General features: G+C 43.6%; 1 protein-coding gene across 3 annotated transcripts in view; it reads left to right on the plus strand.

The window, feature by feature from the left end:
• LOC110536547 (piezo-type mechanosensitive ion channel component 2) overlaps positions 1-13,692 on the plus strand; it is a 228,583-nt gene that overhangs the window by 180,367 nt on the left and 34,524 nt on the right. For 2 of the 3 annotated variants that reach the window (XM_036934818.1, XM_036934819.1), the window contains exons 22-31: positions 263-467; positions 668-769; positions 1,133-1,298; positions 3,745-3,988; positions 4,753-4,849; positions 5,112-5,277; positions 5,418-5,507; positions 7,729-7,853; positions 8,054-8,119; positions 13,302-13,414. In XM_036934818.1, the coding sequence (XP_036790713.1) occupies positions 263-467; positions 668-769; positions 1,133-1,298; positions 3,745-3,988; positions 4,753-4,849; positions 5,112-5,277; positions 5,418-5,507; positions 7,729-7,853; positions 8,054-8,119; positions 13,302-13,414 (1,374 nt within the window). The remainder of the gene's footprint in view (positions 1-262; positions 468-667; positions 770-1,132; positions 1,299-3,744; positions 3,989-4,752; positions 4,850-5,111; positions 5,278-5,417; positions 5,508-7,728; positions 7,854-8,053; positions 8,120-13,301; positions 13,415-13,692) is intronic. The other variant, XM_036934820.1, reaches the window with a different exon arrangement.

Below are 13,692 nucleotides of genomic sequence, written 5' to 3' on the forward strand. Positions count from 1 at the left end.
TTTAAAAAGGCTTTAAAAATGCTTCTGAAGTTTGCAATTTTAACTTTGACATTTCAGACTTGCTTTTCCCTTATGAAAAATGTATCAACCCCTACAAGAAATGTCCATTAATTATAATCAACATAATAATTCACATTTCCTTTTGCTGCAGGATCATTTTCCTGTTGTAGCAAACTGGCACAAACTAAAATCCTAAATCTGGAAACCCAATATAAAGTCTCTTGAGTAAAAATGTTCCTAAACATTATCATTGCATCGTCAGACATGCTTACTGTTGGCGGTGAACGTGATTGGCCAGAGGATGGACTTCTACGCCATGCTCCACGCTTTCGGCCTGATCGCAGTCATCTACCAACGGCGCCGGAAGGCCATCGCTGACACCTGGCCCAAGTACTGTTGCTTCCTGGCCTGCATGCTCACCTTCCAGTACTTTGTCTGCATTGGCATCCCCCCGGCCGCCTGCAAAGGTGGGTTGACCAATCCGAGGCTCCCCTGCTGTAGCCGTTATCTTTTGTCTACATGTCACCCCTTGGTATTTCAGTACTCAAGACACAGGTCATCATTTCATCACTGCGTAAAGATCATGTTTTATAAATCAGAGTTGTTGTATGTGTCATGAGTCAATAGCGTCTATGAAGGAGAAAACTTAATAAACTCCTCCTCCCAGACTACCCATGGAGGTTCCCCTCATCCTCCACAGACTCCAACGTCATCAAGTGGCTGTATTTCCCTGACTTCCACACCAAGCCCAACCCAATGTTCCTGCTCTGTGAGTGAAACCCTTGACTGAGCATTTGCCATTAGGATTGGGACTGGGATTGGGACTGGGATTGGGACTAGGATTAGGACTGGGATTGGGATTGGGACTGGAATTGGGACTAGGATTTAGACTGGGACTGGAATTGGGATTAGGACTAGGACTAGGATTGGGACTGGAATTGGGATTAGGACTAGGATTGGGACTGGGGTTGGGACTGGGTTTGGGACTGGGTTGTGACAACACCTCTTCTTCATCCTCCTGTTTTCTGCTCCTCCTCCTCATCTTCCTCATCTTCTTCCTCCTCTTCCTTCGCCTTCTCCACCTCCTCCTCCTCTTGCTCCTCCTCCTCCTTTCCTCTCCTGTCTCCTGTAGATGACTTCATGCTGCTGCTGTGTGCCTCGCTGCAGAGACAGGTGTTTGAGGAGGAGAAGGAGGAAGCCGTGCGCCTCCTGGCCGGTGACAACATGGAGATCTGCAGGGACCTGGACTCCGCGTCCTTCAGTCAACACAACCCCGTCCCAGACTTCATACACTGCAGGTAAGGGATTCAAACCCGTGACTTGAGAATGAGTTAGCCTTACGAGCTAAAGCCTTTATGCTACACAGTACCAGCCAGGCCCAGGTCTGGTGCACAGGCTGTGCCTGATCAGGCTTCAAAACCTGTTACTCGAGAATGAGTTATGCCTATGTGTGAAAGTGCCTGTGTTTTTCTCAGGGAGACAATATGAGTCGTTTGATCTTAGACAAGGTTAGTCATCAGGGAAGAGTCATTTGGTGAACTACCTTCTACTACATTGCATTCAGGTTAAATCATTCCACTCTCTCGCTCGCTCTCTCTCTCTGTCTCTGTGTGTCTCTGTCTCTCTGTCTTTGTCTCTGTGTGCCTCTGTCTCTCTGTCTCTCTCTCTTTGTCTCTGTCTCTATGTCTCTTTATGTGTCTCTCTGTCTCTCTCTGCCTCTCTCTCTCTCTCTCTCTCTCTCTCTGCCTGTCTCTATGTCTCTTTCTGTCTCTGTCTCTCTCTGCCGCTCTCTCTCTCTCTCTGTCTCTCTCTATCTGTCTCTTTCTGTGTCTCTCTGTCTCTCTCTGCTTCTCTCTGTCTGTGTCTCTCTCTGTGTCTCTCTGTCTCTCTCTCTGTCTCTGTGTCTCTCTCTGTGTCTCTCTGTCTCTGTCTCTGTGTCTCTCTCTGTGTCTCTCTGTCTCTGTGTCTCTCTCTGTGTCTCTCTGTCTCTGTGTCTCTCTCTGTGTCTCTCTGTCTCTGTGTCTCTCTCTGTGTCTCTCTGTCTCTGTGTCTCTCTGTCTCTGTGTCTCTCTCCAAAGTACTTATTAGAGAGTCACTTTAGACACCTTCCTTGGGTTACTCCTCCTCCAATTTTGACGTGAGGTGAGTTAATTGAGCGATCGGATAGCCCTTCTCAAAGTGGAGCACAGATAACACATTGTCAAACACCTGTGTTTTCCCACTGCTCTCACAGCTCTCTCCTGCACACTTTCCTGGTATCAGATAACTCAGCGATGTTAACAAGAATCACTCCATCCAAGCCTTCCACCGTGTCCTGTGAGTGACTCAAACATGGCTTTCTATGCTCCTGGAACTCAATAGTCTTCCTGAAACAAAGGGAACCATTCTGACACTAGTGGCCGTTAACCTCGTGACAGCCGGCTCTTTGAACCTGTCAGCACAAAGTTGTATCTGAAACGACCCCCCCCCACCCCCAGACACATCTGTCACTGTGCTCCGAAGCCTCGATGACACCACTGCTCCTCCGGTTCACATACATACTGTACATCTGCCAGTAAAAACAATGTGAGGTGGTGATGAGGAGGATAGTGATGATGATGTGTCAGTGAAGTCAGCAATATTGAAATACTGTATGAAAAGTTGAATATTGTGTTGGAGAATCCTAAAGTGCACAGCGTAGCTCTGCTCATCACTTGGGCTCATCTCTGTGTGGATATCAGAAAGCGTTTACTTTTACGGAATATTTTTGTTGTTGAACGTTAGCTTTGCTACTGCATACGGCAACGGTAGGCTCTCAACATACTCGGGTTTAAAACCTGAGTTCAAATTCGACAACAGAATCCAAAGAACAAATCTCCTTTGAAACAATAGTATACACCTCACACACATAGTTATGGGCTTACAAAGAAGAAGACAGCTGTAGCATGTCAGATATCGAGTTGAAATGTGTTACATTTTGAGTTTGCATCCCAATATTGCACTTTATATACATCACAGAAGACTGTTTGACATAGAAACTCCAGATTTTCTGCGGGTTTTTAAAATAATGTTTATTAATGATTAAATTCTAAGAAATAATAATAACATTCCACCCAGGAGGCCACTAATTCCACCCAGGAGGCCACTAATTCCACCCAGGAGGCCACTAATTCCTCCCAGGAGGCCACTAAATAATAATAACATTCCACCCAGGAGGCCACTAATTCCACCCAGGAGGCCACTAAATAATAATAACATTCCACCCAGGAGGTCACTAAATCCACCCAGGAGGCCACTAAATAATAATAACATTCCACCCAGGAGGCCACTAATTCCACCCATGAGGCCACTAATTCCACCCAGGAGGCCACTAATTCCACCCAGGAGACCACTAATTCCACCCAGGAGGCCACTAAATAATAATAACATTCCACCCATGAGGCCACTAATTCCACCCAGGAGGCCACTAATTCCACCCAGGAGGCCACTAATTCCACCCAGGAGGCCACTAAATAATAATAACATTCCACCCAGGAGGCCACTAATTCCACCCAGGAGGCCACTAATTCCACCAGGAGTAATTCCACTCAGGAGGCCACTAAATAATAATAACATTCCACCCAGGAGGCCACTAATTCCACCCAGGAGGCCACTAATTCCACCCAGGAGGCCACTAATTCCACCCAGGAGGCACTAATTCCACCCAGGAGGCCACTAGGTCATTTGACTACAGGTCAAAGGTACTAATGAATTTCCCTCCCCCAGATCCTACCTGGACATGCTGAAAGTGATCATGTTCAGCTACCTCTTCTGGTTCGTGCTCACCATCATCTTCATCACGGGCACCACCCGCATCTCCATCTTCTGTATGGGCTACCTGGTGGCCTGCTTCTACTTCCTGCTCTTTGGGGGTGACCTGCTGCTCAAGCCAATCAAAAGCATCCTGCACTACTGGGACTTCCTGATCGCCTACAACGTGTTTGTGATCACCATGAAGAACATACTGTCGGTAAGTGTCGATGACACTGGCTACAGTGTTGTTGAATACTGGCTACAGTGTTGTTGAATACTAGGTACAGTGTTGTTGAATACTGGCTACAGTGTTGTTGAATACTGGCTACAGTGTTGTTGAATACTGGCTCCAGTGTTGTTGAATACTGGCTACAGTGTTGTTGAATACTGGCTACGGTGTTGTTGAATACTGGCTACAGTGTTGTTGAATACTAGGTACAGTGTTGTTGAATACTGGCTACAGTGTTGTTGAATACTGGCTACAGTGTTGTTGAATACTGGCTACAGTGTTGTTGAATACTGGCTACAGTGTTGTTGAATACTGGCTACAGTGTTGTTGAATACTGGCTACAGTGTTGTTGAATACTGGCTACAGTGTTGTTGAATACTGGCTACAGTGTTGTTGAATACTAGGTACAGTGTTGTTGAATACTGGCTACAGTGTTGTTGAATACTGGCTACAGTGTTGTTGAATACTGGGTCCAGTCAGAATTCGGCAAACCGAATTTGAGATTAGTTGGAGGGACATCTTGGCACTAAAGGTTGTAGTAAGATGTTGGATTCAGTGATAGGTGGGGAGGCATAGATAGAAATTCAGTCCATTATTTATTATTTAGTGTGCTGAAACAAGCGGTCTGCAGCAGACATAGAGATACAATGTAATATGTTATTTTTAATTCTGCAACAACAGTATACAGTAGATCTAGTGGTGTGATTGGTTGCTGCTGTGTCATGTTTTAGCTGACTGTGGTTTGTCCTCAGATACTGGCCTGTGGATACATAAAGTCCCTGGTCACCAATCACTGTTGGCTCATACAGCTGTTCAGCCTGGCCTGCACTATAAAAGGCTATTCTAAACGTAAGTGACCCGACCACCACTGTAAAGCAGAATGCCTTTTGGAAACACACTTTCTCTGTTTTGATATGTGACAGAAAATGTACACCCGCTTAAAAGGATTTGCAAAGCATTATTCCGTTGAATGTTCAGAAGTGCTTGATATTAACTCCATCTGAAGTGGGCTGGACAGTATATTTGGGGTTGAGGAGAAAAGTTTCACTTTCTTCAAAATGTAAAGAATGAACAAATATTTGATGATTTACGTTTCTTGAAATCGTTGCAGCTGAGCAACAGGCCAACAAGCATTGTGAGTTGCCTAGCGACGAGGCAGGCATCATCTGGGACAGCATCTGTTTTGCCTTCCTGTTGCTACAGCGACGCGTATTCATGAGCCACTACTTCCTACACGTGGTCGCCGACATTCGCTCTTCACAGATCCTCGCCTCCAGGTAAACTTTTACGTTGTTTGGTTTGGTTTACTCTACTTTCACAATGACCATTAAAATAAAACAAAATCAAATGAAACTTTACTGTGTATTCAATGTATTTGTCAATTGATATTAGATGTATTGTGTGTGTGTTGCGTTAGAGGGGCTGAGCTGTTCCAAAGCACCATAGTGAAAGCTGTAAAAGCCAGGATCGAAGTGGAGAAGAGGTCGATGGACCTGCTGAAGAGACAGTGAGAACATGTGTTTTCTACAGACAGAAAATATACACATATAGTATAGCACATATGTGCCATATACACACACATAATATACAGTCCTTCCACATGGATGATGTACGCACAGAGATTTAATATAATAATAATAATTAGCTGGGTGCTTATACGTGTTCTATTTCACATGTACACATTTTTTTTTTGCATATCCCAACTCATATCCCAACTCATATCCCAACTCATATCCCAACTCATATCCCAACACATATCCCAACTCATATCCCAACTCATATCCCAACACATATCCCAACACATATCCCAACACATATCCCAACACATATCCCAACTCATATCCCAACTCATATCCCAACACATATTCCAACTCATATCCTAACTCATATCCCAACACATATCCCAACTCATATCCCAACACATATCCCAACACATATCCCAACTCATATCCCAACACCTATCCCAACACATATCCCAACTCATATCCCAACACATATCCCAACTCATATCCCAACACATATCCCAACACATATCCCAACTCATATCCCAACTCATATCCCAACACATATTCCAACTCATATCCCAACACATATCCCAACACATATCCCAACTCATATCCCAACTCATATCCCAACTCATATCCCAACTCATATCCCAACTCATATCCCAACACATATCCCAACACATATCCCAACTCATTTCCCAACTCATATCCCAACACATATCCCAACACATATCCCAACTCATATCCCAACACATATCCCAACTCATATCCCAACACATAACCCAACTCATATCCCAACTCATATCTCAACACATATCCCAACACATATCCCAACTCATATCCCAACTCATATCCCAACACATATCCCAACTCATATCCCAACACATATCCCAACACATATCCCAACTCATATCCCAACTCATATCCCAACTCATATCCCAACTCATATCCCAACTCATATCCCAACTCATATCCCAACACATATCCCAACTCATATCCCAACACATATCCCAACTCATATCCCAACACATAACCCAACTCATATCCCAACTCATATCCCAACACATATCCCAACACATATCCCAACTCATATCCCAACACCTATCCCAACACATATCCCAACTCATATCCCAACACATATCCCAACTCATATCCCAACACATATCCCAACACATATCCCAACTCATATCCCAACTCATATCCCAACACATATTCCAACTCATATCCCAACACATATCCCAACACATATCCCAACTCATATCCCAACTCATATCCCAACTCATATCCCAACTCATATCCCAACTCATATCCCAACTCATATCCCAACACATATCCCAACTCATATCCCAACACATAACCCAACTCATATCCCAACTCATATCCCAACACATTAGACAGACAGTATAAACTCTGTCACAACAGTTGTGATTTTATTAGCTCTCACTGAAAAGAGAAGCCTCACAGATGTTACCATGTATGTCGTCTCAATGTACCATGTATGTCGTCTCAAATCAACCCTAATTCCAGGATGTGATTTACGATGAATGTCCTTCTACACTGTATTGACGTACTTTAGTTTTTATATGTGGAGCCGCAGGGCAGCATTGTGTTAGTGGGACACATCTACTGCATCTCTCTCTCTCTCTCTCTCTCTCTCGCTCTCTCTCTCTCTCTCTCCCTGTCTCTGTCTCTCTCTCTCTCTCTCTATCTCTCTCTCTCTCTCTCTCTCTCTCTCTCTCTCTCTCTCTCTCTCTCCCTGTCTCTGTCCCTCTCTCTCTCTGTGTCTCTCTCTATCTCTCTCTCTCTCTGTCTCTCTCTCTCTCTCTGTCTCTCTCTCTGTCTCTGTCTCTCTCTGTCTCTCTCTCTGTCTCTGTCTCTCTCTGTCTCTCTGTCAATTCAATTCAATTCAAGGGCTTTATTGGCATGTGTTAACATTGCCAAAGCAAGTGAGGTAGACAACATACAAAGTGAATATATAAAGTGAAAAACAACAAAAATTAACAGTAAACATTACATGTCTCTGTCTCTGTCTCTCTCCATCTCTATTGGTCTCTCTTTTGCTCTCGCAACCTGATACCAGTCTGAACACATCCACACACACCCCGACTCCTAGCCAGCCCAAAGAACAGAGAGAAAACCAAAGTACAGATTCATTGTCAATTATACACAGTGGTCAGAGCCTATTGGTCATTAGTCATTGTTTCTATCTCTGTGTCCAATCAGAATGGACCGTATCAAGAGTCGACAGCAGAAGTTCAAGAGGGGGAAGGAGAGGATTTTGAGCTTGGTGCAGGAGAGCGGAGACGCAGGCCACGGACACAGCAAGGACGAGGAGGAGGAGGATGAAGGTGGGACGGCTAGAGGCCTTCTGGGCCTTGAGGAACTAGTGCACTGAAAGCCATGATTGGATGATCTTGTCCTGCCAACCCATGTCGGCCTATAAAGTTCTGCATTGATTTAACGATACGTCTGTTTGTAGAAACATCACAGTCCCACAACGATGACATAATATATACTGTTCATTCAAAACATCAAGGTTGTTTTTCAGATAAAGAAAGGAGCAGAGAGAAGAAATTACAGTGGTGGTGGAGGCCGTGGGTTGACCATGCATCCAGTGAGTGACCTTCAACCTTTTGATTTCATATTTGAAGCAATTCAGCTTTTAATATTCCTCTTAAATAAGATATTGTCTATTTCATGTGGCTGTGGTTAATGTACATGTAACAAAGTTAGGCTTGAATTTGTTTATTGACACTCAAGATGATTATCATATCTTATATGAGTTTGTCATTACATAAATATATGTGTGTACCATAGGAGGCTGGTGAGGGGAGGACGGCTCAGGTAATGACTGGAATGAAGAAACCATGCGTTTAATGTTTAAATAGCATTCCAATGATTCCATTCCAGCCATTACTACGAGCACATTCTCCCCAATTAAGATGCCACCAGCCGCCTGTGGTGTGTATGTGAGCGGAGTTCATCTCTCATGGAGTGGTGGGCGTTCCAGAACTGTGGTGTGTATGTGAGCGGAGTTCATCTCTCATGGAGTGGTGGACGTTCCAGAACTGTGGTGTGTATGTGAGCGGAGTTCATCTCTCATGGAGTGGTGGGCGTTCCAGAACTGTGGTGTGTATGTGAGCGGAGTTCATCTCTCATGGAGTGGTGGGCATTCCAGAACTGTGGTGTGTAAGTGAGCGGAGTTCATCTCTCATGGAGTGGTGGGCGTTCCAGAACTGTGGTGTGTATGTGAGCGGAGTTCATCTCTCATGGAGTGGTGGGCGTTCCAGAACTCCACATCTTTTCCAACCGCTTCGCTAAACACAGAAACAACTGGCGTTCTGAATTCGCTCCAGTCATTCAAATCCAAACAACACCCATCTATTCCAGTGACCACCTGGACCTGCCATTTGTGTTTGAAGTATTGACACCAAACCATATGATTTGAATTTAAAGTATTTGCATAAACATGATAAGGTAAGACACGCTCATCATTTCAAATAGGTTACATGTCATATTAAACTGTATATAAACTCTCTAAATAGGTTACATGTCATATTAAACTGTATATAAACTCTCTAAATAGGTTACATGTCATATTAAACTGTATATAAACTCTCTAAATAGGTCAGGTTTCAGACAGGGAGCCTAAGAAGGAACGGAAATGAATTATTTTCACTATAATATTTATACTATTTCAAGGCTATAGCCTACAAATAAATACATTGTGAAGCATTTCAGAGTGTGACACTAGACTTGTAGGGACTTAAAGCATTTCAGAGTGTGACACTAGACTTGTAGGGACATTAAGCATTTCAGAGTGTGACACTAGACTTGTAGGGACATGAAGCATTTCGCTTTCAAACAGCATTTAGTTGTATTAAGTAATTATAGTCTATGAATACTTACTTACTGTAGTCTATGAATACTTATACTTACTTAGAATTAAATACAAATGAAAGGGATAATGTGTTTTTAGGCTCAGTCTACAGTGCTTTTGAATTCATTTTTAGAAACACAAGTTTGGCCAGAGTCTGTGGCTTCAGGCTGATGTGATGGTGCCTGTAGAGCAAGATAGATAGATAGATATATAGATACAGTGGGGCAAAAAAGTATTTAGTCAGCCACCAATTGTGCAAGTTCTCCCACTTAAAATGATGAGAGAGGCCTGTAATTTTCATCATAGGTACACTTCAACTATGACAGACTAAATGAGAAATAAAAATCCAGAAAATCACATTGTAGGATTTTTAATGAATTTATTTGCAAATTATGGTGGAAAATAAGTATTTGGTCACCTACAAACAAGCAAGATTTCTGGCTCTCACAGACCTGCAACTTCTTCTTTAAGAGGCTCTGTCCTCCACTCGTTACCTGTATTAATGGCACCTGTTTGAACTTGTTATCAGTATAAAAGACACCTGTCCACAACCTTAAACAGTCACACTCCAAACTCCACTATGGCCAAGACCAAAGAGCTGTCAAAGGACACCAGAAACAAAATTGTAGACCTGCACCAGGCTGGGAAGACTGAATCTGCAATAGGTAAGCAGCTTGGTTTGAATAAATCAACTGTGGGAGCAATTATTAGGAAATGGAAGACATATAAGACCACTGATAATCTCCCTCGATCTGGGGCTCCACGCGAGATCTCACCCCGTGGGGTCAAAATGATCACAAGAACGGTGAGCAAAAATCCCAGAACCACACGGGGGGACCTAGTGAATGACCTGCAGAGAGCTGGGACCAAAGTAACAAAGCCTACCATCAGTAACACACTACGCCGCCAGGGACTCAAATCCTGCAGTTCCAGTTCCCCCTGCTTAAGCCAGTACATGTCCAGGCCCGTCTGAAGTTTGCTAGAGAGCATTTGGATGATCCAGAAGAAGATTGGGAGAAAGTCATATGGTCAGATGGAAGCAAAATATAACTTTTTGGTAAAAACTCAACTCGTCGTGTTTGAAGGACAAAGAATGCTGAGTTGCATCCAAAGAACACCATACCTACTGTGAAGAATGGGGGTGGAAACATCATGCTTTGGGGCTGTTTTTCTGCAAAGGGACCAGGACGACTGATCCGTGTAAAGGAAAGAATGAATGGGGCCATGTATCGTGAGATTTTGAGTGAAAACCTCCTTCCATCAGCAAGGGCATTGAAGATGAAACGTGGCTGGGTGTTTCAGCATAACAATGATCCCAAACACACCGCCCGGGCAACAAAGGAGTGGCTTCGTAAGAAGCATTTCAAGGTCCTGGAGTGGCCTAGCCAGTCTCCAGATCTCAACCCAATAGCAAATCTTTGGAGGGAGTTGAAAGTCTGTGTTGCCCAGCAACAGCCCCAAAACATCACTGCTCTAGAGGAGATCTGCATGGAGGAATGGGCCAAAATACCAGTGTTTGAAAACCTTGTGAAGACCTACAGAAAACGTTTGACCTCTGTCATTGCCAACAAAGGGTATATAACAAAGTATTGAGATTAACTTTTGTTATTGACCAAATACTTATTTTCCACCATAATTTGCAAATAAATTCATTAAAAATCCTACAATGTGATTTTCTGGATTTTTTTTCTCATTTTGTCTGTCATAGTTGAAGTGTACCTATGATGAAAATTACAGGCCTCTCTCATCTTTTTAAGTGGGAGAACTTGCACAATTGGTGGCTGACTAAATACTTTTTTGCCCCACTGTAGATGGGAAAGTTCGATGAAAGTGGGAATATGCCAGGCCTATTGTTTGATAATAGAACAGAAATTAAGGAAACTTTTAAGAAATTAGATTTTTTGTTTATAAATACTTTGCTACAATGACACACTAGCTACTTACCTCATTCCTTTATGTTAGCATGTACACGTAGTAAGTACACCATCATGCTTTAGGGATATGTGTCTTTTCAGATTCCACAATGATTCTTTAGTTGTGGACACTACATCACCACACTCCCTCTCGTGCTCTTGGGCCTCATCTTCGTAAATCACCTTGATTTTTCACCTGTGTGTTTTATCAGTTTCTTTCTGAAAATATTTAGTGAACTCCATGACAGTAGCTAAAGCAAGGGGCTATAACAGCACACAAATAGACTACAAATGCATGCTGGGCCGGGCATGCCCTGAGCTCGAGTGAGCGCTTCAGGAGCGGGCTAAAAGGCCAACAGCCTTTGGGAATCTCGCTCCGCCCTCCAGTCAAATTGGGAACGCTCCATTGTACACTCTGCTCCTCTGTACACTCCGCTCCACTGTACACTCTGCTCCTCTGTACACTCTGCTCCTCTGTACACTCTGCTCCTCTGTACACTCTGATCCTCTGTACACTCTGCTCCTCTGTACACTCTGCTCCACTGTATACTCTGCTCCACTGTACACTCTGCTCCTCTGTACACTCTGCTCCTCTGTACACTCTGCTCCTCTGTACACTCTGATCCTCTGTACACTCTGCTCCTCTGTACACTCTGATCCTCTGTACACTCTGCTCCTCTCTCCACTCTGCTCATCTGGAGATGATTGTGGACTTCAGGCAACAGCAGAGGGAACACCCCCCTATCCACATCGATGGAACAGTAGTGGAGAGGGTAGCAAGTTTTAAGTTCCTCGGCATACACATCACAGACAAACTGAATTGGTCCACTCACACAGACAGCATTGTGAAGAAGGCGCAGCAGCGCCTCTTCAACCTCAGGAGGCTGAAGAAATTCGGCTTGTCACCAAAAGCACTCACAAACTTCTACAGATGCACAATCGAGAGCATCCTGGCGGGCTGTATCACCGCCTGGTACGGCAACTGCTCCGCCCTCAACCGTAAGGCTCTCCAGAGGGTAGTGAGGTCTGCACAACGCATCACCGGGGGCAAACTACCTGCCCTCCAGGACACCTATACCACCCGATGTCACAGGAAGGCCATAAAGATCATCAAGGACATCAACCACCCGAGCCACTGCCTGTTCACCCCGCTATCATCCAGAAGGCGAGGTCAGTACAGGTGCATCAAAGCTGGGACCGAGAGACTGAAAAACAGCTTCTATCTCAAGGCCATCAGACTGTTAAACAGCCACCAGTAACATTGAGTGGCTGCTGCCAACACACTGACACTGACTCAACTCCAGCCACTTTAATAATGGGAATTGATGGGAAATGATTAAATATATCACTAGCCACTTTAAACAATGCTACCTTATTTAATGTTACTTACCCTACATTATTCATCTCATATGCATACGTATATACTGTACTCTATATCATCGACTGTATCCTTATGTAATACATGTATCACTAGCCACTTTAACTATGCCACTTTGTTTACATACTCATCTCACATGTATATACTGTACTCGATACCATCTACTGTATCTTGCCTATGCTGCTCTGTACCATCACTCATTCATATATCCTTATGTACATATTCTTTATCCCCTTACACTGTGTACAAGACAGTAGTTTTGGAATTGTTAGTTAGATTACTTGTTATTACTGCATTGTTGGAACTAGAAGCACAAGCATTTCGCTACACTCGCATTAACATCTGCTAACCATGTGTATGTGACAAATAAAATTTGATTTGATTTGATTTGTACACTCTGATCCTCTGTACACTCTGATCCTCTGTACACTCTGATCCTCTGTACACTCTGATCCTCTGTACACTCTGATCCTCTGTACACTCCGCTCCACTGTACACTCTGCTTCAGCTCCGCTCCAGCTCCGCTCCTCTATACACTCCACTCACATACTCTGGTACAGTGTAATACACAAGTGGACTAGTATAAGTGGGTAACCTTTAACCTTGTCTTTCACTCCCCTCTCAGTGGTGAGAAGTGGTAACTATTACCTGTTTGAGACGGACAGTGAAGAAGAGGAAGAGGAGGATAAAAATGAGGAAGAGCAGCCCAAGAAGTCTGCATTTCAGGTTCGCTCGAACGTAGGACATCATCCTTTCACCACTGTCCTGCATTGTCAGAATATTGATTTTTGTCCAGTAACAACAGTTGGAAAGTATTTCTATGTGCATTTTTTCTTTCTTTCTTGATTATTTAAACGGGTCTGCTTGCTTCTATTTCTGTTCGAACTGATTTCTAATGTGTGATTGTTCACAAACAGGTAACAAGTCTAATTGCCAAATGTTGTTTGTTCTCTCCGCACTTAACAGTTTTCAACTGCTAACATTCTTTTGTCGTGAGTTGTGTTTGTTTCGGCCTT

Source organism: Oncorhynchus mykiss, chromosome 11 (genome assembly GCF_013265735.2).
Source record: "Oncorhynchus mykiss isolate Arlee chromosome 11, USDA_OmykA_1.1, whole genome shotgun sequence".
Classification (NCBI taxonomy): Eukaryota; Metazoa; Chordata; class Actinopteri; order Salmoniformes; family Salmonidae; genus Oncorhynchus; species Oncorhynchus mykiss.